This window comes from Taurulus bubalis, assembly GCF_910589615.1.
Source record: "Taurulus bubalis genome assembly, chromosome: 1".
NCBI lineage: Eukaryota > Metazoa > Chordata > Actinopteri > Perciformes > Cottidae > Taurulus > Taurulus bubalis.
The window spans coordinates 27,430,286-27,455,602 of NC_136589.1; the positions used below are offsets into that span (position 1 = coordinate 27,430,286).

The 25,317-nt window shown below is 40.5% G+C and overlaps 1 protein-coding gene across 1 annotated transcript; it reads left to right on the top strand.

Moving 5' to 3' along the window:
* Positions 1-539: 539 nt before the first annotated feature.
* Positions 540-25,317, top strand: pigk (phosphatidylinositol glycan anchor biosynthesis, class K). The gene is made up of 11 exons (XM_079232646.1): positions 540-649; positions 945-998; positions 1,136-1,227; positions 1,579-1,714; positions 2,949-3,060; positions 4,233-4,329; positions 5,087-5,204; positions 7,749-7,859; positions 9,629-9,801; positions 15,278-15,353; positions 25,065-25,317. The coding sequence occupies exons 1-11, from the start codon at positions 584-586 to the stop codon at positions 25,179-25,181; spliced, it is 1,152 nt and encodes a 383-aa protein (XP_079088772.1). The 5' UTR covers positions 540-583; the 3' UTR covers positions 25,182-25,317.

Below are 25,317 nucleotides of genomic sequence, written 5' to 3' on the forward strand. Positions count from 1 at the left end.
ATAATGATTGGCTGAATTGTGTACTGTAACCCTGTGACTTAATTAAAAAGGAATTGCCACATATTGCAAAACTACATAAAGAAACCACAACCCCTAACATGTATCATTATAATACCACAAGGAAACGTACAGAAAAAAAACATCATGTGCCCTTTAAATGGCATGTCACAACGTAAAAAATGTAGTTGATTTGTTCCCCCTGTGTACTCTGTGCTTCTAGGAGCCACTCTTATCAAGCTTATCAGCAATGACCCACCAATATTAAGCGAATTAAATCACAAAATTGTATAAATATTTTGTTATATTTTTTCCCATATTTTAGTTTTAGTTCTCAGTGAGCGTTCATAATTTTATAATACAAGTACAAGCATATAGGGGTATGGGGACGAGGTCGGCCAAAATGATCTACTTTGCACAATAATGGTCATCTCATTAACCTTTTTTTAGGTTTTTTAAAAGTTACATTTTGAGGTTTTTCCACCCACATTCTCTTTTATTTTGAAATGTCTCTTCCCGGAAGCACTTACAGGGCGGAGTCGCCGGTTTTCACTTCCTTGATGCACACAGCTAACAGTGCTGCACAATGAAAATACTAACTTTACTGAGCTTATTAGTCACACATTTGTCAGCTGACAGCGTCAACATTGAGGTGAGTGTATATTATATCACACGCAGCAATGAAAATCCCGCCACTTAGTTTGTTTTATGTTGTATTTGACCTAACATGTCATTCCCATGTTAGCCCTCTTTGCAGTCCTGCTAACACTCGCTGTTTTGGTGACTAATGTGTTTGCTTGTATTTTGTTTTATGTTGTATTTGACCTAACATGTCATTCCCATGTTAGCCCTCTTTGCAGTCCTGCTAACACTCGCTGTTTTGGTGACTAATGTGTTTGCTTGTATACAATAGAGAAATGTATTAGTGTTCTCCGCTTGTTCCTCAGGAGCACGCAGGGCAGTTCTTCAGCAGTGGTCATACAAACAACTGGGCTGTTCTGGTGGGTATTCTCTGATTGAAACGTTGTCGTTACATCTTCAGCGGATGAGTTTTACGTGCTATTGGTCTGCTGCATTAATGATGGGAGCAGCAGAAACATGTGTGTGACTTAAACAACCTGCTGTATTTGATACACAGGTGTGTACATCCAGGTTCTGGTTCAACTACCGTCATGTGGCCAATACTTTGTCCGTCTACAGAAGTGTTAAGAGGCTGGGCATTCCTGACAGGTGAGTTAACTGTGATACAGTCTGTCCTCATTATGTCTCATTTATTGTGTCTTCTTTAGGTATTCAATGGTGATAATAACCTAGTGGTACAGACAGGAACTGACTCATGTATGTGGTGTTGACGATGAGGAGCAAATATAAGCCCTTTCTCGTGGTCATTGCCACTACTGATGTGGAGGAGGGTTAGGGAAAAATTTAAATATATCTAATCATCCTGCTAATGGAATGTAGAGACATACATCACACTGAATATGTGTTTGACAACTTGATTATAGCATTAGTCCTTTCTCCTCGTTTCTAATGTATCATTTTGATTAAACTGTCACTGCCATTTTCTTTCTTTTTTTTCAGCCACATAGTCCTTATGCTGGCTGATGACATGGCTTGTAACCACAGAAACCCCAAACCTGCCACAGTGTTCAGCCACAAGAACATGGAGCTGAACGTGTATGGCGACGACGTGGAGGTGGACTACCGAGGATATGAGGTCGGTTCACATCTCAACCATGCAATTATACACGCTGTAAAATGCCTTTTCTAGAAAGCAAATTCTTCTCTTTACAGTCTGTTTAAAATCATTATATTTTCCAACTGCCTCTGGATTTTCAAATTTTAATTTCTGCATGTCAACGTTTAAACTGGGAGCAACAACAGTTCCTACTTCATTAACTAGATCAGTGGTTCTCAACCTTTTGTCAGTGATGTACCCCTGTGGAATTGCTTTCCAGCCAAGTACCCCCTAACCAGCGCAAAGCATTTTTTGTTGAAAAAAACAATGTAATACACAGCGCTGGGTCATCGGTGTCAAATATATTTTTTAATTTATGCTAATTTTAAATATATATATTTTTAATCTCAAAAACCCCCGTGGGGTACTACCCCCATTTGAGAACCACAGGGATAGAGGTTGAGCCAGCATATCTTCTTTTAAACTTTTATTATTAAAGCTTAAATTAGTGCCCATTTAATTGAAAATGCATTGGTAAAAGGGACATGGATACTCTAGTTAAACTCTATCAAGTGTAACTTGCATATATTACCAAATGCCAGGTGGATGTATCCCATCTAGTATTTCACCTGCTTTATAAGACTGAGTTCTATATAACATAACATCCTTTGGAGGCAGATAGTCACAGGTGCAGTAGGGAATTGGAGCGTGCCATGGTCAACATTCGTTGTCCAGTGTTTGATCTGAGTACACAACAGGAAATGACTTGATATCATCTGTATTCTCAAATAGAGGATCACCCAAGTGTTTTGTTTGTTACGAGAAGGCAGAACCCCAGTGGCAAAACAACTCTTTATCTCAGTTTTATTATTTACTCTGCTTTGTGCTGGCCTTTTTAAATATAAATCAACAGTGGACTGCCGATCTGTGTTTGCTGTCAAACGGTAATCATGTGAGAGAAAAGCTGATAAAGCTCAAGAGGGAAAAAAAGAAAAGAAAATAATATGATTAAATGATTCTCGCAGTTTAATTAAATGATAAGTAGAGCAGTTAATGTACACTGACCCTACTGATACAGGTGAAAAGTTACATTTGTGATTTCATTGATAATTAATTAAATGTATGAAATTATTTCCTTTTTTTACATTCTCAATCTGCTCGCTGCTTTTTTAAACCGTTGTCTATTCGCATTAGATACGAAGATGCACATTACATAATTTATCTCTTCCAATCCATGCTAGGTAATCAAAATTGTTGCCATGTACTGTTTCAGGTGACGGTGGAGAACTTCCTGCGTGTTTTGACCGGCAGGCTGCCGCCCAGCACTCCACGCTCAAAACGCCTCCTCTCTGATGACCGCAGCAACATCCTTATATACCTAACAGGTAAATTCAGGACAAATCCACCCTCAAATACTCAACTTACTTTATTTATTTTTAATTAGTTTAGAATGCGCAGTGATGGGCACTTTTTTTCTTTGTGTGTACTCACTTTTTGTGTCTAACCCTCTGTCTTAGCTAACTACTCCTTACATTTACCAGAGAAGGAACAAACATACTTCTTATGTCTATTAGTCACAGTACATGTAGGTGAAGAGTGCAAGATCACTCTAGGAGCCGTTTGTTATGTCTGTGTATTTTATTGTGGTAGTATACTGGTAGTTTATATATGGGGCACAGGTGCAACTGACATGTGGTAATGACGCATGGGTGACAGGGAAATCGCACGGTTTTTACCGCAAGCAAGACACTTCAGAGGGAGACCAGGAAACCAATATAACAAATTGTATTATCAGCAGTGAAATATTAGTAAACGGGAACCTCACCCAAAGATATACGAACGGCATGGAATCTTTCTGAAACGGTGAGTAAGGAACAGGATCTTCTCCCGCACCCAGCCAAGTGGCTAGTCACGGAGACCAGTCACTACAATCACAGTGATGTTTCCATCAGAAAAATATAGAGCAGAGGTGCCAAGCCACTAAGATCTTCATGCATCTTGTCTTTTCATCAATTCAGTTACTGTAGTAGAGTAGATGATGGCCTCAACAACAGCCACGCTCATTAAATATACGGCAATTGTTGTGAGGAATTGCGCTTCTGCTCTTTCCCGCCAAAGGTTGATGTTATATTTAATTCAAGTAAATAAGTATTAACTTTAATGATGATAGCAGAGGCGGTCTCCGTTTCAGGTGAGGTATTCCACCGTCTCTATTAAACACTGAAGGGAACCTACAGAACTCTGTAACTTGCCACTGCATTGCATTTTGGGGTACTAAGCTAAGTCGATTTATGTTGTTGCCTTGAGCTGCATTCGAAATATAGTACATTAACAGAACTTCAAGGCAAGTTTATTTATTTAGCTCATTTCAGCAACAAGGCAATTCAAAACACTTTACAAGTATTGAGACAAAGTGCAAAAGAAACACGTTATAAAAGGACCAAGAGAGTCCACTGTCCTTTTTAATGTTCCTGTGATTTTCTATTCTACTATATATCATCATTTTGCATTATGAATCAGAGATTCATTAATTCATAATAATATGTTTGTTTTACAGGCCATGGCGGAAATGGCTTCCTGAAGTTCCAGGACTCTGAGGAGATAAGTAATGTGGAACTGGCCGATGCTTTTGAGCAGATGTGGCAGAAAAGAAGGTAAATAAACTGGAGAATGACATACAAATAAGACAGAAAAGTAACAGCAACGGCTGGGAATTAGACCTGTTTCCCGACCTGTTAAACTAATGCAACACATCCTAAACCACTGACAGCAAGGGGGTTCCTGTTATTCCGATATTAACATACCCTCGTATGAAAGAGAAGACTCTCGCTATAAATAGAATCGGTTGCTTTTTAAGGTGCTGTGCTGTTTTTTAATTTGTGCATCTCGAGACACTCAATGAGCAAAAGCAGCTTTCTGCTCCCAGCTCTCCTATTGTCCTCCAAGCCTATCAATAAAGAGTGTCTAGTTTACAGTCGGGCCGCCGGCTGCTTGATTAAAGCTTAGTGACGCCAGCTTTGATGCTGCTGTGATAATTGCAGGCTAGAACTGCCAAATTACAGTCACCGTAGAGACTTGGCCACCTTCCTCCATCGTCCCCAAACCACCTTGGTTCAGTCAACTGGATGCAAACGTCTTATCTTGTTTGCGAATGGAGGAAGAAATAGTGGAAGGAGGAAAAGGAGCAAGCGACCGAGGACGGAAGGGAGAGTCTGTGTGCGTCGGTGTGTTGGAGGAACTGAATGAAGCTGTTGCTTTTTTCTTGGTCGCCATGGCAACTGCAGTATGAAAGATGGTTAGAAGGTGTGTGTTATAACAGGTTTTATTGGAGCAAATAGACAAGAGATATGCCAGCTGTGTATTCCCCCATCAGTGTGGTTTGAGAATGTACATGATCGTGTGTGTCACCAGGTACAATGAGTTGCTCTTCATTATTGACACCTGCCAGGGCGCCTCCATGTATGAAAGGTTCTACTCCCCAAACCTCATGGCTTTGGCCAGCAGTCAAGTTGGAGAGGATTCCCTGTCGGTGAGTCACCTTCCCTCACATCGAGGATATTAAATATGAAATCATTAATCAGTTTGTCAGGTTTTCTAATAAGCAGTGTAGCTTGATATAGCACATAAACTGGAGACTGACCCTCCTCCTCCAAACAAGAGTCACATTTCTGTAAATTCAAAAACATTAAGTCTTTTCTTGACCTGCTCTTTATTTGATTTTTTGGGGTTGACCACTTAAGCAACTTATGCCAATGTTACGCAAGATAGTCTTGGTTGGATAAGATTTTCTAATTGTATTGATTAGTGTAATGGAAGATGTTCCTGTAGATCTGTTAAAAAGGAATGAAGTCTCTGATATCAAAGTTAGCTTAAGTCCGTTTATTCCTGCAGGAAGGAAAAGTCTGTCACTGCTGTGACACAGAATTCGAAGAAGCAACATTCAACACCCCACTTATAACACAATCAGGGTCCCGCCTCCTAAGTTACCATAAAACACAGTCCTGGTCTGTGTAAAACCTGTTCATCCATTAGTCTTTGAACACAGATAAGTTACCTAGTCACAGCCAGATAAGTCAAACCCCCCCCCAAATATACAGGTGAAGACTAGGGATGGGTATCGTTTGGGTTTTTTCCGATACCGGTGCTAAACCGATACTTTTAAAACGATACCCGTGCCTCAACGGTGCCTGAACCGATACTTTTTTATTGCCAATGCAAAACAGACGCAAGCGTCAGGTGGCCTGATTGGGACCGTGTGCAACAGAACTCAGAAACCGTTGGATTCTACAAACTGCTGCTTTACTGGACTACACGTCATCATTCATATCAACTGGGAGAGATTTGTTCCAGAAAGCCGAGGACGGACGTTCAAAAGCTCGTGCTCGTGTCTGCAGCGATCTCTGTGTTCGCGCGCTGTGTGTGGTGTGTGAGCGCTGGAAGCCCCGCCCCCTCCAGCCCCGACCTGCATGCAGGTGGACAACAGAGAGCGGAGTAGAGAGCGTGCTCTGATCCGCGCTATTTTAATAGTATCGATACATCAAAATCCTATTGTTTTTAACGTGCGGGTACCGCGCTACCTTTTTAGTATCTATATACAACATTACAGAGTAGTGTAAAAAAAAAGTATTTAAATCGGCTCAGGCTGCGGAGGAAAGCACCGAAATCTGCGTTGCTTTTCGGTCCGGTAGGTACCGGACATGTTGGAACGTTCTCGGTACCCAACCCTAGTGAAGACAGGTCACCAAGCCTCTGACTGCCTCGGCCATTTGGTCCCTCATCTCTGAGGGTCATTTAAAGTTCAATTCAGGCTCTATTAAACTCACAATATTACAACACTATATTTTACCATTACATTAGTGTCCATTTATTTAATTTGTAAAGGGCAAGTACAGAGAAACGTGGATAGTTGCAGAAGCAGCGTTCGATGTACTGTACACTTGTTTATAGTTAAAGCCAAATAGTGGGATCTGCCTACTGACTTGTCAACGTTGGCTCATTTAAACTGAAATCGTGGTGTAGTTAACATCTGTTTCCTCTCCACATTACAGAATGACAACCACTGATTTGGGGTTAGGCAAAAGTGGCATAGTTGAAGACAAGTTGTGAAAATATATATTTTCTTTTATGTCACTAGTATTAGCCAGCAATTAGTGTTGGTGCCTTTTTTTTAAATTTTTTATTTCATCCGACACATCTCTAAATATAAAGTATGCATTGCTCTTTAATTCACGTCTACAAAACCACGGTGTAGTTTAAGTTGATGGCAGTCACTCATTATCAAACTTTATCCATATAGAATATCTAATAAAACTAAAACCTCTGTAATTACCCGTGCCTGCTGAAAGTGCCTCAACAAAGCGTAACATGTGTTTAGACTGAACACAGCAACTAGAGACATGGTGGTGTGCTGTTTAATGGAAATCCCAACCGCCCTGACGAACAAACCGGCCAAGTTTATATAACCACCCCCCTTGAATTGTATCTCTCGTATTGGAGGGCTGGTTATGGTGCTGCTCCAATTAGGATCCAATTGGAAACAAATCAGGAAGTGGGATGGGCTTAGTCATCTAGCAACCAATCTCACTCTGGGAACCACACATCCTACTTGGCATAGATGAAGAGACACTGAAATCACTATATACAGAGAGGTATGTAAGGAAGGCAGCAGTCTTAACAGGCACCCTGCCACCACATGTGCAGTTACAATGTGTGGAATATTTCCGCAGCTTTAGGTTGGTCTCCATTTATTTAGTCACAATGCCAAATGGCACTTATTCGTTTTGATAGTACAAAATTAAACTTGACATGATTACCTTACGCTATAAGAGTGCATTGAAACAATGTGGCATATTTGTGTTATGATGCATCCTGAGAGTGAGGAGTTTTTGTTGTGGGGGATGACACATGACTGTTGCCTTGTTTCGATGATCCAAAGAAAATAATTTTCAATGATTTCAGTCGTCTTAAAAAAAACAGGTAAGGAAAACCCCACCAAAGCACCTGTGCTGATAAAGTGCTGTTGTGTATTGACTTTGTATTATTCTTGTATTTTCTTCTTCATTTCTGTTTCTAGCACCAGCCAGATTTGGCCATCGGAGTCCATTTGATGGACCGTTACACCTTCTACTTGCTGGAGTTCCTGGAAGACATCCACCCTGCAAGCAAAGCCAACATGAATGACCTGGTGAGGACGCGTGTGCGTTGCTTTTGCTTGTGCTTGTGCATTGCATCTGTGCCATATAGCAGCAACTAACCTTTTTCATTATCAAGTATATTTTGTCTATTAATAGATTTAGTCTCTAAAATATTAGAAACAGAGTCAAAGGTCTTTAAATCTTTTGTCAACCAAGAGTCCAAATCTGAAGTATTTAATGTATATGAACTTATGATACAGTTTCGCTTGAGAACGAGTAATAATTGGATCGACTTATTGACGACATCAGCTCCATATACACCATTGAGTTATGTACATAAAGTGTTTGTGCATTCCTCTACATGTACTCTGTTTCACACAAACATATTGTTTTGTATAAGTTTGTGTTTTTCTTTTTGTAACTTCATATTTACTTAAAGCTATAGTTTTGACCTTTTAATAACATCCAAGGAATGAGAATACAGAAGAGAAAATATGCTGAACCAACAAAAAATACCCGTAGTAGACAATAGTTAACTACCGGTTATTTATAACATTTCCTGGATTCAGCTTCTCCAATGTGAGGGTTTGATTTGTTTAGATTGTATACCTCTGCAAGCACTTACTTAGCACTTAATTGATTATTTTTGTATTTTGGTCAGACAGCACAAGCAATTTGAAGACAATTTGGGTTCTGATAAATTGGGAATTGCCTTTTCTTGATAAGGATTAATTGGTTAACCCCCAAAATAATTGCAAGATTATTCATTATTAGACGACTTCTATGTGAGCAATGGTGTTATAAAGTTTCTGGTCCTAAAGGAGCCAGATGAAAGTTACACAGGACTCTGCACTTGAAGCAGAATGTCTGATACTGTGTTATGGCTGTTGGCTTTTGACTGATGATGATGATGATGATGATGGTGGTGGTGGTGGTGGTGGTAGTGGTGATGGTGATGGTGAGTACATGCTGCTCCGGGCCATGGCTCAATCTCAGCAGCCCTTTTCATCTTTTACACTCCTGCTGAGATCTGCTGGCTGCAGGGACACCTTAAATCCTTACTCCTGCACTCAGTCCGAGCTTGATCGATGTGCTCCAACTAATAATGATTATCCTTTCCAATTCTGTTAAAAGAGATGCACTCTTTGTTCTTGAGCTATTTTGTGGAATTAAGGATCCATTATATGGATTCCCCAGAAGAGCTCACCAAGTTTTTTTTTTTTCATTTTAATCCGGTCTGCAAATTCTTGCCCTTTTGATGATACAGAAATTGCCTCCACCTTCCCAAAAACATCCTCCACCAATCGTGTGTTTTTCCAAGTCCTTTTTGGCTGATGGAGATAACGCTCACCTCGGTTTAATGATTTTCTTTTTCTTTTCTAATGGACAACAAACTGATAAATCTCACACTTAAGAGGATTAACCCCACCACAAGTGGTAACACACCAGGCATTGAACGATTTCTAATTGACAATGAGATGCACAAGTTTCATGCGCCTTGCCTCTAAGCTTCTCCACACATTTCTCTTTATATTTTAACACCTCCAACTGCAGTTCTCGTCACTTTAGATGCAGCTGGCTAGTATCTGTGGCATGAAAAATAAGAGGCATAAACTCTTTAACAGTCTCCGGCAAAGTCACCTCCACCATGTAATTAAGGCTAAAGCTCCCTATGGCAGCATGAGTAGATATGTACATACCTGAGTAGGTAGTACATACCTGAGCAGGTGGTTGTAATGGGATTAGAGCCCCCAACTTTGGTTGTTTGTGCGCTTTCTATTTCACTAACACACTGCTTGTATATTGTCTGCTTCCCCAGTTCAAAGTATGTCCCAAGAGTCAGTGTGTGTCCACGCCGGGCCACCGTACTGACCTTTTCCTGAGGGACCCAGGAAGTGCCCTCATAACAGATTTCTTTGGTAGTGTGCGCAAAGTCGAAATCACCATGGAAACCATCAACTTGACCGACCCCATCGAGCAGGTGGAGCAGAAGTAAGCTGTTTGTTTTTGTCATTAGTGTAATTGAAATTAGAGTGTAATTGAAAGAAAAGAAAACCCATCTGTATGTTGCAGTCTTGGATTATCCTATGTCTTTAGAAACATAATTATATTATAATGCAATGCAAGTATCATTTCAGCAATCATTAAGTTACCTTTAAAGTTTAAAATGATGTTGGAGGTAAAAACCTTATTTTCGTTTTACGTTTCAACTTACTAGACTTCGATTTCTATTCAGAACGTCTCATTAGTGAAATTGATTTCTCTACTAATGATGGGTTGAGTGGTCTGTCTCTGGGTGACACCGTGGATGTTGCTATGACTACCCTACAGGTGGGTTAGTTTTAAATGCTGACGAATGACATGATTTGAGGTATTAATAGAGCTCATTTAGATAGAATGGTATAATCATTGCCAGCCCGTACTCCCCTATTTCACAGTGCAGATCATAATTAGATATTTCCCTTTTTTGGCTTCAGGCTATAATTTAGTAAATCTTCATAAGTGACATTGAGTGAGCAGCAGCGTCTCTGATGGATCGTCTATGGCGCCACCCTGTGTTCACTGGATAGAATGCATCCAAATTGAATTGAATATGTTCTCTCATTCCATCAGTTTGATGCATACTGTGATAAGTACATTTGGCCACAAGATGTCTGTAGAGAGCTGTCAAACTTTTCTTCGGTTTTCTCAGTTGCTTTGGTACATTTATTTCTCTGATCAGAAATGAAATTCTCAAAAATTCTTATTTAACCTCCTCATTGTCACTTGTGCACAGTTATCCTGGTCTTTTGAAAGCTCTTACACCCCAAACATTAGTTCATTGCATGCAAAACAGTTGGACCAGCTGTCAACAAATTACATTACAAACAGTAAAGACATTTGTGAATCCGGCCCAATCTCCCACTTACAGTAATGTATAATGTTGTACTGTTTAAATTAATATATGCCATGCATATTTTATAATTTATAATTGACAATAAGCCATAGTTTACATCAGAAAATACTACATGGCTAAGCATGTGGCTTGTTTGTAGACAATCATTTGCAGTTAATCTCTTATTTGGTGCATTGAATTGTTTTGAGAAATGCACTCACTGTTTTGCAGATGTTCAGGATGATTCAGGAAGTGTATCAGCAACTCTGTAAAATAACTGCAAACATCATCTGCTCAGCATCCTCAGTGTCTGGTGGCATATTGTTTGTTTTCTCATATTAGTTCCCGAACACACTAAAACCATAAATATAGACGATCACCCGATGTTTTAGGAAACGCACTGCTCATGCACCAAACTGCAAACAGTCCTCCATACATTAGGCGAGTAAGAGTAAGTACGATTGCATAGATTTATACAAATAGATGATGGAAATTAAAACTTTATTCTTAATTACACTCCCCCCACTTCTATTAATTTTATTAAAATGGAATTTAATTGAACCACTGGGAGGTGTTAAAGTGAAATAATCTAATGTGATTGGCTGCTAATTAGTGATTAAAGGCAATTGCCATACTGATTTTAGTCATCAACTGTTTTGGCCTTCGGCTAGTTAGTTATTTTACACAACTTCCCCTATTACTTTATTATTGATCAAGGCCAACACATTAGGTTGGCTGATCTCCCATGCAACACAGAAACACAGCGCAAGCGTTATCGAGCTGTTGCCCTAATTCAGTCCTACAGAGAGACGCTTTGTCTCCAATTCTGATGTAAGAAAGCAGCAATCCCGGATTCATTTGATGTTTAATGGAGCCAAGTTCACTGCTGCAGCAATCTACTGGTCTTTCTACTTTTAGGAATGATAGAGAACACTATTGTGAAAGTTCAAAGATATTATGGAGGCTAACGTCATTTTGTTTGTGGCACTAAAGTGAGTCATTGTCATTAAGTGTTGGACGAGATTAATATAAAATGGAGAGGTGGCTCATAGAAGAGGGAGTTTTAGTATACAAGGATTGTTCTGTGGGAAAAACTGACTTTCATCACCAGGATGCTTGTTAAATAATGTAATTTAAAATAATTATGTATTGTAAGAACTGGAGTTGTCAAGGGGACAGGCTATGAGTGCTATGAGTTGATGGCATGTTAATAAGATGGCATCTATCAAGTAAAAAAAAGAAAAAACTTTGCTTCTAGAAAACAGAACCCATCTGCTGAGATAATGAAATTCAGTAACAGAAACAAAGCTAAGAACAAAAATGCTGAAATGCAAGTGTCTCTACGGATTTAAATTATGGGTAAGAACAGACATGCAATTTCACTTTGTCCCCTCAGGCTTTAATTATGATGTGCATTTCTCACTTAATCTGTTTCACAATCAGTTAATTGGGAAAATAATCGGTGTATTATCGGTCATGAAAGTAATCGTGCAGCTCTACAGTGATAATCCCACCTCCTTTTTAAAGAAATAAATGTTGGATGAATTGGGCTTTTGTCTATAACATCAGCACTGGGCTTGGTTAAAGCCTTTGCCAACACATCTGGATCATCTCAAAAAAGCAATAAATGAGACTGATCGCTATAAGACCTCTGCCTAAACGGCACTGGTTAAAATGTAATGATGGCATTTCATAAAACCTGCAAATGGGTTTTATGGAAAATATCACAGATGTCCTCTGAAACAAGCTGGTATTATTTTTATTTATATATATATATATATATATATATATATATATATATATATATATATATATATATATATATCAGTCAGCTCATCCGGCCACTCAGACAAGTTATGCAGGATATTTATAGAAGATAGTTGCATGTTTATGAGTCTCTTAGTCATTCTCTTGCTCACTCTCATCCCTATTTTATTCTCTCTTCAATTCACCCATTTCTAAATGGATGCTTTCCCCCCCAGAACACAAGCTCTTCCATTAAGTGAATTGCTCTTGATGGAGGGGCTGTTTTAATGGACCCCCTCGATCCTCTTCATTATACATGGGCTTAACAGTGTAATGACATTGTGTAGTTATTCACTTCCAGCCATTCGTACTTGTTGACTAAAACATGTCATCTTGTGGGTCACAAAGCTCCAATATTATCAAATTAAAGCTGAGTTGTTGGCACATTTCAGTAATTTCAGTACATTGAATCTAATTTGTGACCTGCATCGTTAGATAGAGTCGACAAAATCTACTTGGGTCATTAGTAGAGCAGATGTTAAAAGGAAATTTGTTTGACCTAAAGATGGCAGCCGGAGGCAGCAGTGACACCGGAGCTGGAGGTGTGTGTGGGGGGGGGCACATCCATTAGAATAAGCTAAGTGGATTGAAAAATCTTCTCCAAAAATATGTCTTTCTATGGAAAATACAGTGGAAAGTGGTTTAACTGGAATTAAAGTTCATCTCCTATGCTAACTGAAAAGGGGGGAAATGACAGTGCAACGTCGCTGCTCAGTGACACATTTCAACAGAGCAGGAAGAGCTCGGTGCACAGAGAAGGCTCGGCAGGAGATCGGCTCGCTGCCTGCCAGCCGGACAGTTTTCTTCTGTCTCTGTTCCCATCTGTCAGAGCAACTTCTGCCCTACCGAAAGACAGGCAGAGAAAGGTAGTTGAAAAGAAAGGGATAAAGGCAGGAAAATAAAGAAGGAAGGACAGAAAGAATTGACCAGAAGTAATTAAGAGGAAAGAAAGAAGAGAAAAAGGACAATGGGTTGCTTCACACAGCAAGTGGTGGCTCACTCCGGGATACGGCCCACTTTGAGCAGCTGTCTGACCTGAAATGTCTTTGATTAGCCAAAGATCCGCCACTCCAGTGTGACCTTTAGCCAAGACGGTTCTTCCTGACTCTGTATGTGTGACACTGATGAAGATGCACCGACGGATGCAAACATTTAAAAACGGCACATCACAATTGTGGCGTAGTGGTGGATCCAAATCAGTTTCTTATAAAACAAAGCCAGTATTACTACTGAGCCAGTGGCCTGTGGCCCAGTAGTAAAGCAGGGTCGTCCTTCAATCAGAGGATCACCTGTTCGATCCCCGGCTCCCCCTGTCTATGTCAATGTGTCCGAGGGCAAGACATTTAACCCCAAATTGCTCCCCTAGCTGTGCCTACAGTGTGTGAATGGTTAGCTAGTCCTGACGAGCAGGTGGCACCTTGCATGGTAGCTCCTGCCATCAATGTGAACGGGTGTGAATGAATGAATGAATGAATGATGACAAGTAGTGTTAAAGCACTTTGAAAGCGCTCTACAAAGTACAGGTCCATTTACCATAGCCAATGTAGTTTGGAGTGTACAAGGTGATGAATCAAAGAGTAAACGGTAGCCTCACAGACTGTTCCTCTGAGATCTGTCGGATAACTCTTTATCAGACAGAACATTATCATTTCAGGTATGGACTTCTTCCAGAAAAGCAATGAAAGGGAGCGATTCCTTCTCTCTGAATCTTTAAAATGAGTCACAAATATAAAGTTCCATCTCTAAAAAAAGCTCAGCAAGTAAGCCTAAAACAGCTGGTCACTCGTGTTGTAGCGAAATGAAACGGGAGTAAATTGTGTATTTGTTTGGCATACTATTTTCAGATGCGGAATTTGTACTCAAGTGAGTATTTACTGCAGTAAGATGGCGTCTCTGGGGTTGACTCAAAGTTAATTACAGTCCTTGTGTTCATTGTAATGGTGGAGCATGTAACCCAGTGTGGCTCAGTAATGCTTTTTTTAATAGCTTTTGGACAACAATGGAAGCAGGAAAGCTCTGTGACTGGATAACCAGCTCTGTCTCAAAGGTCACAGGTTTAACACATCTCACACTAACTAATATCTATCCATTAAATGGCATGTGGTGACCTTTTTCAGTATCCATGAACAAGAATCTGAGCCACAAATTACTTTAGTCATTTAGGGCATGCTTTTAAATACGCTAACTTATGCTGCATCGGGTCCGCTTTCCTGCCATGAACCGGAAATCATTCCTCCACCTGAATGGAAGATCTTCCCTTAAGGAGACGAGGAGAGAGGAGTCTTCTGGAGGAGATGAGTGAGGAAACGCATATGTACCCTTTATCAAAATCTTTTCGGCTTATTAAATAATATCAAACCATGTCAGGACTCTAAAAATATAACTGTTCCCTTTCTATTCTTAAGTTATAGTAATGTAAGATGATTGAAGGCGTGATTAAACTTCACTGTTTGTGTAGTGCCTCCTAAGGCGCCATTCTAACCACATTCTTTAATTAATGACATTTCACCTTGATATTACTTATGATGCTCCATTGGACAACTTTTCAGTTGGATTCAGGCAACTGTTAGACATTTGTAAAATCTTAGCGACTGAGTAGAAGTCTGATTTATTATTTGTTGTTCACTTTGTTTGTTAGCTTTTTTGATTTGTATTAACCAAAGTGCATCATGGTTAGGAGCCTGGGAGTTTGGATCTCTACTTGCACGTCTAACAGAAAGTTAGTGACTGGATTGCAGCTTACTCCAGGTAAATGTGCGGTTTTACAGTATGTGTTTTGTCTTTCAGTTTTGTGAATGGAGAGCTGCAAAAAGAGACTTACTCGTATGTGGACCAGCTGCCAGTGTCTGAAATAATCCATCAGGTAAGAGTTCCACACTAACACCAGGGTCACTCGAAACCACATGAAGAGTTCCACGTTGATGTAACCCCAACTTGTTATTTGGGATGAAACTTCCACTTTACACGTTTGCCATCTTTAATGCCTTTTTGCGTGGGAAACCAGTTATTTTGGCTCCTGTGATTTTGCTATTCGAAGTGTGTTCACAGGTTTGTCCTTAATTTGGACACGGAACAGAAATGATGTGCAACATCCACAGACAGATGTCTTTGTGTCGTTCCCATGGTGACAGCGCTGAGTGTGAAATGCAAGTGCCTTCTGGCCTCAGTGTGGAGCGGCCGCCGTGAAATCCAGCAGAATGGATAGGCAGGATTGTGGCGAGGAATTGTGCATTCACCTCATTCCCAAATAGATTGCAGCTTGCAGTTCTGCCGACCTTCACAAATGAACACCTATTTCTCCTCTTTCCACCTTTACAACGCGTGCTCTACATTCAAAATAGATGCTCTTGGGTCTTCTGTATCGCTTTTGTAATATTTTCCATTAAGAGCTTTTTAAATATATTTTTTTGTATACTTCCCTTTCAACTTGTGCCTCAGAAAAGTAAAGAAGTCACATGAATCTTGCCTCAGGCCTAGACCAGACATTAGTGGTGCTTACATTTGGGGTTCAGCTGCCTCTGAGAAACCATACTTAAAAACATTACCATGACCATCAACACAGTATTATCAATCCAGTGTCTTTACAATAAGAGTCTGTCAGAGGAGAGCTATTTTCAACTCAAATTGTAGATGTATTGGATTGTATGTTTTGATTCACTCGTAATGTTGTTTTCAGCAGCAGGCAGCTGTTAAACCCACAGTACATGACCTGCTCCGCCCCAAACGGCAGACATCCAAAGTTAGTGATTAGCTGGTGAATATAATTCAGTAGCTAAAGAGTCAGATATTTTCCTCAGGAGTTTTTGGAGAGCCAAGCAGACCTAAAAGGAAAGGGAATGTTGGACTTGGATTCGCCAAGTAAACAAATGCAAAGTGTCAAAGATTTATGATAATTTGCTGTGTCTGCTCAATCTACTGATAGCCAACATGTTGTCAACTTCATAAGAATGATAATATGTCAATAGTACAGGTTTAACTATGGTAATTGTTGTTCTTGAAATTAAAATGAGCCAATGCTCTTCATAGTATTTCATGTTTTACTGTTTCAAGTCAATAAAAATGACCATTGTGGCTGCAAAGCTGGTTAGCTTTGTTCCAGCACCTTATCATTTTAAAACATTTTTGCTGAGGATAATGGGAGAATTGAGCAATAATGCCTAGCTTTAAATGCTTAACAGTAATGCCAAGTAATTTCAGTTGCTGAATAATGCCAAGTATATAACCTGGCCATGCGATTTTTTTTTTTTTTTTTTTTTCAAATTTATTTTTAGAACCGAAGCAGTGGATCAAAGTAGCTGTTTTGTGGTGTTTCTAAAACAATGGTCAACAATATTGATAACAAAGGTCAGATCCAGCTGAACCCAGTAAGAAATAAATACATTACTGAAAATCTGAAAAAAATCCACTGGTCTTTCTGCTGGAATCAACATCGATTTTGGTGTATACAAAGGAGTCACAGTCAGTCGGCCCAGAGAAATTAAGCTGACCACAGACCAGGTGGACGCTTTTTGAGTATTGTGATGGGAAACAAGAAGGGTCTCCACACCCAGCGGCACGCTGGCAAATTGATCGCTGAGGACTGCCTCAAAATCCTGGCAAATGCAGCCCTGTTTCAGATCTTCTGCTCACATGAGAGTAAACTGAGGGTCATTTTCAATGCACAGAAGCAATCGCACAATTGAACGTTTGCACGCTCGCACACGAACGCCACACCATTAACTCCCCGCTGTCTGCTACTTTGTCTCTCTCTTTGTGTGTTTTCCTCTTTGAATGTATTTTTCTGTCTGCCCCTCCTCTTTTTAAATGCACCCATATGAACAAACACATTCATCGACCCGCCGACCCTTGTCAGAGATTTCGATTATCGGCTAGCACTCCTGCTGGGTTGAGGACTGAGTCATCTCTCACCCTATCACCATAATCCATCTGCACTGCAGCAGAATGACCAATGTCCATAAAGCCTATTGACAGCTCTCCCCTTGTTGATTAGCTGTCAAATTGTGCACAGCACTCTGAGATATCTTTGTTTTCATGCCACTCTGGCGGTGTCTTTTGTTGCCGCTGATCAGATGCGTAGGTCTGTGTACAAACTTCCACTAATTGTGTATGTGGAAGCTGTAGTGCCACGGGCTGTCGCTAGGACAGGCTAGCCTGGGGCAGTGCAAAAAGGGAGCTGGACACAGGCACGTCCGATGGTATGAACAAAAAGTAAAGGTTTATTTCCCATCCCACCAGCAAGGTAAGTATCAAAAAAGAGTCCAGTTAGAAAACACAAAACATCCCGGAGGAGAAAGTGGTTAATTAACCAAACAAAACTCAACACTGGTGAATCCAGGCTACGAGGTCCCCTTCTTTGTCGTCCTCTTCCATGTGCTTGTGGATTCACCATCCGCATGTGCCCCTTCTCCTTCCCGGGTGCTCTCTCTTAAGCCTTCCAGCCCTGCCTCAATCAGGTGCCCTAAGCAGCTGCAGCTGGGTGAGCGGTGAGGCAGGCTGGGAAATGTAGTTCTTGCACTGGCGGCCATTTTGTAGCGCCCCTCCACTACCTGTCCCCTTGTGATGCCACAAAGCTTATATGCGAGGAGTTGATTAATGTCCTGACACTGTTGGCAGTTGTCTTGCTAGTGGTGACACGGTGAGTCCTCTCTTCCTGGCACCTTCTTTTCCCAACCTCGCACATCTCATCATGTTGCCAACACCTCATCACAATATGTTCAGCTCTGAAAATAACTAGAAGGAGCTCCTTTTTCTTCCACTCTCTTGTGTATTCGACTTTTTGTTCCTGCCTCTCTGCTGTAAGTCCTGGTCTTTTGCGTCAAATTGTTATTTGTTGCTTCGCCAGCTTGACGCCACACCATATGGCTCCAGAGAATTGAAAATAGAAACACTGAAAATTAATGCTTTTCCTCCCTTCCATCCGTTGCCAAATCCCCCTTTCCTCTCTGAGCCTGCCACATTGACACTTTTCAAAAGTGGGTGTTGGGATCGTGTGGACAAGCTTTTCCTCTGAATGAGCTCTTCTGTGTTGCTTGTGCTCAATAACGAAAAAATTATAAACAAATAAGCTAAAACATGCTTTATAAGAGAATAATACCCCGCTGCTGTCCTAGCACTTCAATGTCTGGGCAGTACAGTGGAGTATCCTGGCAGTACACAATGGCAGCTGTTCTGTCATCAACATAAATTTGCTGCAGTTTTGACCTTGGAATGCTAGTGTTTGGCAGAGTGTTTCAGACCTCCCTCAACGACCATTAGCATCCTGCATGGCCGTGTTAATTAGCACCGATCAATCAGATTGCCGTTAATTGATCTTACTTGTGAATTGAATACGCAACACAAAGCGTGTGTAATGGAGGCAGGCTGCTTGAGTCTGACTCTGTCCTTGGTAGTGGGACGTACATTACCCACTTTTCTGCTCCTCACTCTCATTTCTGTGGCTAATATCTTTTTCCTCTGCCTCCGTCACGTCTGTTTCTTTTTCTGAAGAAGCTGCATTCTCTTTTTGTGTCAGTGAAAAACTCATTCAGAGAGCAGGCTTGTTTCCATTTTTCGTGGTCTTGATTTCTATCCAAGGCCATCCAAATTTTATATTCAAAGTAGTTATTAAATTTAGGGCTGTATCAATTAGTCATTAAAGCAATTAGTTGGCCAACAGAAAATAAGCATTTGTGATTATCTGTTGGAGTCATTTATCAAGAAAAAGCTCCAAACATTTAGCTGGTTTCGGTCAGCTTCACTGCTGCTTTTCTCTTCTTTGAAAAAAAAAAAAAAAAATAGAATTATGAAATGAATGTGGGTTTTGGGCTGCTGGTCAGACAAAAGAAGCAATTCAAGGACGTCAGCTTGGACTTTCAAAATGTGCCTTGCAGAATTATTTATATATATATATATATATATATATATATATATATATATATATATATATATATATATATATATATATACATATACATATACATATACATATACATACACATACACACACCAGAGCTAGACTAATAAATTGTCTGGGCCAATTTATCGGATGATATTAGCTTATTACAGTTAAATGGGCAGCCAAAATCAGCAAAAAATAATCTTAAATTGATTGTTATTTGTCTATAATAATCACAATTCTAAACCAACAAAATGTAAGGGATCTGTACAAATGTTTGTTCACTAAAGCAGTGGTTCTCAAATGGAGGTACGTGTACCCCGGGGGTATGTCAAGGCACTCCAGGGGGTACGTGAGATTGTTTTAAACTATATTTCAAATGAACATCCATTAAAAAAAAAAACATTTAACATTAATTATAAAATATTCAATAAAATATAAGTGTAAATTCCTAATCTGAATTGTATATATTCTATATTAAAGACACTGAGGGCACAGCGCTGTGTATTACATCTTTATTCAACCAAAGATGCTTTGCACTGGTCATGGGGTACTCGGCAAAAAAAAAAAAACATTTCCCAGGGGGTACATCACTGGAAAAAGGTTGAGTACCAGTATATGGTAAACAAATCATCACATTATTTTATAGTGAATAATAATAATATTGTTGTTTACGTTTCACTCGTTGAAAAACGTGTAGTTATTCACCTCTGTCCTCTGACATAATGTTACTTCTCTTCTCATGTCTCTCCCTCCTCTCTTGACATATGCTCCCCTCTCTGCCGGCCGTGCTGACGTGGCTTCCTGTCACAGTTGATCCATCTCCCTTTGAGCTTCCTTACCCAAGAGGCTGCACACACACACACACACACACACACACACACACACACACACGTACATGTCCACCCACGCACACAAAGAGACTCAATCACACACACCTCTGCCTCCCATTGTCACAGAGGTCAACTGCCCCCAATGGCCATGTGCTCCCAGTCCTCTCTTATGAGTATCCCCAGCCGGGTTCTGCCTCGTCCTCCAGAGGTTTAACCCTTAGCTCCTCTTCTGGTCTTCCTGCCGGCCACTTTGTCACCAAGGCTTAAGCTGAATGTACCTCAACCCTAATTTAGCTATGTAACACAGATCTGGTGCATTTAGTGTAGTCAGAACAAAAATGACCCCACTTTGAATATAAGATTTGGACCGCATTTGTGCCGTTTGAAATCAGTGGCTGTGCGATGGCAGCCTGCACTGTCAGATGAGTATTCCTCTGTTTATGTTGACGTCTCAGTGGGACAGATCACTGTTGTCATAGCTCTGTGTCCGCTGACCGTAAAACATTGAGGACGACAACCTAAGCATGCTGTCAAGTTTAATTGGGATTTGGGGAGTTTCAGCTAAACTAGAAAAGATGGATCAAAATCGACCCATTCAAAACTGTGAGTAGGGCTGGGTTGAGTATTAAATACCTTTTTAAGGTACCCAAAATAACACGCTAGCAAGTAATATCACAACTTCAAATTCCAGTCAAACAATACCTTCATTTGATCCTTTTTGTAGCCAGATCTAGAAAAAAAGCCCAGCAGAATCACCGCAAGCGTTCTTTAAATTAATATAACGTGCGATTGGCACATGACTGGAGTAGCTACAACCCAAACAGTCTGTGGTGCGGTGAAAAAATGATGTGACAATGGTGGAAAAGAACTAAGACCGTAAATTTGTGGGCCGGACAACTAAACTATGAGTTGAAACTCTATAAAGCTCCTGAAAGCCGAGGGTCACTCCAGATTCAGGTGTTATTTCTCTGTGGGTTCATTACTACGAGTGACACCTTTTACATTGTCACATGGTCATTTACTTCTGTTAGTTCAAAAATATTGATTATAGCAACTTTAAGTAAACATTAACGAAATAAGCTACATTCCAATTGAAAGTTTATTTAAAAGAAGAAGAAAAAACAGGCCCCCACCATTCACATCACATGTGGTTTTAGCTTCGTCATTATACACATAGCAATGCTTGATAACAACATGGCCGGATGTAAACTTCTGCAAACAACCTTTTCTCAAAATTACCTAATTAACTACAAACCAAGCTTTGCGGAAAACGGAGGGCAGAAGGATGCAGGAAAAAAGTTGCCTCAGTACTTTTGAACCAGACAGATCTCTTCTCACTTCCCATGTGGATGAATCTTTGCCTTCCAGCGCTGCCAGCAGCTGGGGAGATGAACCTGGAGTGGGCTTGAGTTTTATATCTGAACTATGACCTGGAATTACCCTTTGTATTTCTCTGTGTGGAAATCTATTGTTTTTGTTTGATTCTGGTACAGCCTTTGTCTATTTTATTTTATTTTATGAAGACTTAACACACAGTGTCAATGAAGCCTAACAGCAGGGTTACTGTGTGGTTCGATCAGATTTGAAACCTTGTCTAAAATATACAAAAGTGTTCTATCTTTGACAGAAAGTATTGGTTCCCATCAGTCATACAAAAGAGTTCATGGCGGTTTTCAGGTGGTATATTTTGACAAAACTTCTACGTGTGCCATTCTGATGTCTGACATGTTTCCTATAGTTCCTGTCACAAAAGCTCCATTGAATCCAACGCTGAAAAAAATCCCTTATATTTTGAGTTTCATTGTCTCGGTGCTTCAACAGTTTGTGAGCAACTGAGTTTTTTCCAGCACATAACCTGCAGCTTGGTTTCTGTTCGACACTCTAGTGTAGATGTCGTGTATGTAGGAGAAGGGCCTGTGGCAGTCTGGAGCATCGGCCCGTTTCACAATGTGATTGATGTGTCGCAGCTCCTCTCTAAGCCTGAATTTTTATTTCTTCAGGCTTCTTTTTTCCTCCAATATCATTTTATATGTGGTTATTACATAGCCAATAAAAATGTGACACAACCAAAGAATATTAGTAAATATCTGTATTGTGAATGCAGCTTTAAATCAGAAGCTCCAGCCCTGACCCAACACTCACTAGTTGGGAGCTCAGGGCTCAAATGCATAGTCGTCTCTGCTTTCGACATTCTGGCTGGCAGTGAAGCGCTATTGATTTGTCTTGATTGAGCTGTTAAATAAATTTGGGGTCAGACGTAATCCAATTTGACTGCTAGCTTCAGTCTTTCCAAGTTAGGAAATGGCAGCGTTGTGGCACAAACCTGGACTTTGCGTTGAAAAGGCAGCCTGGAGGGCTGAGGCACGAGTACAACCACAGACGGTTCCTGACGGTTTGCCTCATTTACCAAGAGCTGGAAATTACAATAATGTAAAAATATTTTGCAGGCGGTACATCTCTGAAAAAAGGTTGAGAACCACTGGTATAAGTAATGCAGGTAGTAATTATTCATCATTATATTATGTTCAAAATTTCATGAATAGAATCAGGTGCAGTGCGTTATTTTTCCACCCCCCTCTCCACAAGCTGAGATAATATTGCTTTGTGTAGCAGGAGCATAACCATTAACCATGAGAAGCCCGTTTGAGACAGAGCTGTCGTTTTGCTTTGAGTTGTTTGGCTTATGATCAGGAGGGAGAGAATTTATGAAAAACTGAAAATAACCGAAGTGTTAAAATTTTCTTAGCCCGTTTTGTGAAGATATTGGCTGCCAGAGACACATTTCACTGGCATTTGGCACTTCATGGGTGGATTTCAGATGCTTCACATATTTAACACACTGCAATATGTGCCAGTTGCTCTCTCTTATTTGCATGTACTGTCCACTGTGCATATGCCAATTCAGTACTTCTGCACCTCTCATATAAGGGAGATTCAGCAAAATATTAATGTCCGCTTGAGTTGTACAGATCAATTTATGTATCAATTGCAAGACAATTAGACAGTTTCAACACTGACATTCTACCAGTCTTCAGAATTAGATGAAATATGATTTTGTCTGCACTGAAATTAATTTATGTCCACCCTGGTTATATTTTAGTGCCTATACTGTAATACCAAAACAGTCCCTTACAAATCCAAAGGTTTTCTTCAAGGTCACTATGGTTCTGCAAAACATTTGAACTGTGATTGGAGCCACTGATCCACGCGGAAATTAAGCAGTTGGGGGATGATGTTGGGCACTAAAATTGAATAAGTGATACTTGGGTAAGGTATCTAAAGCTGCTTTAATTACTTTGTGGCCACATAAACCAGGGATGTCTGAATCTGTAGACGAAGTAAAGTGTCAATGGCTAACTAGTGAGCAGAGGTCTCTGCTTCTGACTCCCACGAGACACAAAGCAACATTATCCTTCACTAATGAAGAAAGGGCACCCCAAACAAACCATCTTAAAACGTATTGGTATTTATTCACATTCTTTTTGTCCATTACCTGCACGTAACCAGCTCCAGTTTTCTATTTGTTTTAAGAAGTTCTTCTGTCCACCGGATGAATGTGATTCTCGGGCCGGGTATCGTGGGAAATCTTTCCTTCATGGTGATGTTATAATACCTGTGTTTTGGTACCGATACCAATAACTTGTTTCTTTATGATTTACTTTGAGGAAAATCAATATGTTCTTCTACAAAACCTTTTTTCATTTAACTCGAGTAGAACATCTTGACTGTTCTCTAAACAGAAGTAGCTACACAACAACCTTCCATAAATATAATCAGTGTATATGCTATATGCAGCATTTAGAAGTTGTTCCCATGTTTTTTTTGGCAGCTAGAAGTGAAGGTACAGCCATATGCTAAATAAGGAATTTTAGATGACCTAAGTACAATTGACTTTCATGAACTTTTAAGTTCCAAGACAAAAACGCGGGCAAAACCCTGGCAGCAGCCTGTCAGTCACAAGGCAGCCAAGCCAAATGGGACCATCATTTACTAAATGAACATCGTGCTTTATTGAAGAAGACATGAAACTAGCCATTGAGGCCATACACTCACCGTTACGGTGTTTACTAAGGGTGATAATGACCTTGGGCTTGGCTTTCACAACAGCGTCTAATCTTCCGGGGCCCATCAGTCTGCTGTCAGCCCGGCTCCAACTCCTCCTGCCGATATGGATGTACTTGAGAGACTAAATGTACACTAGGAACTGTTTTGCCACTCAGCCAAACTATGGAGACACAGGGCATGTATTTGTGTAGCAGCTTTGCTGTACTGCATGTTGTGTTCATTGTCTTGTCTCTTGGGGTTTTAGGGATGCCTTTTCTGGCTGCTGATTTCTTGACTGGATAATGGCAGCATATATAGCAAGGGACACCAGAAATCTCTTAAGTGCGTCCTCGCAGCCTATCCGTAGCTTTGTCGCCGCCAGAGGAGTTGGGAAGATTTTTTTTTAGAGGTTAAATCTCATCTCTCTGCAGAATAACGTCGCTGCATTAGCATATAAATGTGCTCCTTGTGAGATGCATGTTTAATATGGGGGAGATTTAAAAGTATAATCATACACAAAGTGATGATGTGGCAGTGAATGGGACAAACACAAGACAAGGGAGGTGTACTGATGAGCTTTACCCCCCGCTCTTTGTGTGAACCTTTGTGTTGGTGTGTGTGAGACAGCAGATGGTGTACATAAAGTGTGTGAAGAGATAAAGCGAGTGTATATTTGATTCCGCGCCTGCCTGCCTGTGTGACTGACAGAACAATCAGCAGTGGCCTCCACTGAAGAAATAGACGACTGCTAACCTGCAATCTCCCCCTTTCCTTCCTTTCTCCCACGTCCTCCCCACCATACCTCACCCCCTCCTCCCTTCAGAAACCGAAGCAGAAAGACTGGCATCCTCCTGATGGCTTCATCCTGGGCCTGTGGACTCTAATCCTCCTGGTGTTTTTCAAGACGTATGGCATGAAGCACCTCAAACACATCTTCTGAGGCCACGGCGTTGATGCCACTGGATATCTGAGGATGGCTGCAGATCTGGAGCTTTTACTGCAGGCATTAGAGGTGCGCTTTCGTGACAGGAAAGGAGATGTATGGCAGCACAGCTGCTTGGCCAGGAGCTGTGGTG

Bases quoted from the DNA above. Each gene is read 5' to 3' on its own strand.
- pigk (XM_079232646.1), top strand. From the start codon at position 584: ATGAAAATACTAACTTTACTGAGCTTATTAGTCACACATTTGTCAGCT. The intron at 7,860-9,628 runs GTGAGGACGCGT...CTGCTTCCCCAG, and splicing joins AAGCCAACATGAATGACCTG to TTCAAAGTATGTCCCAAGAG. The intron at 15,354-25,064 runs GTAAGAGTTCCA...TCCTCCCTTCAG, and splicing joins TGTCTGAAATAATCCATCAG to AAACCGAAGCAGAAAGACTG.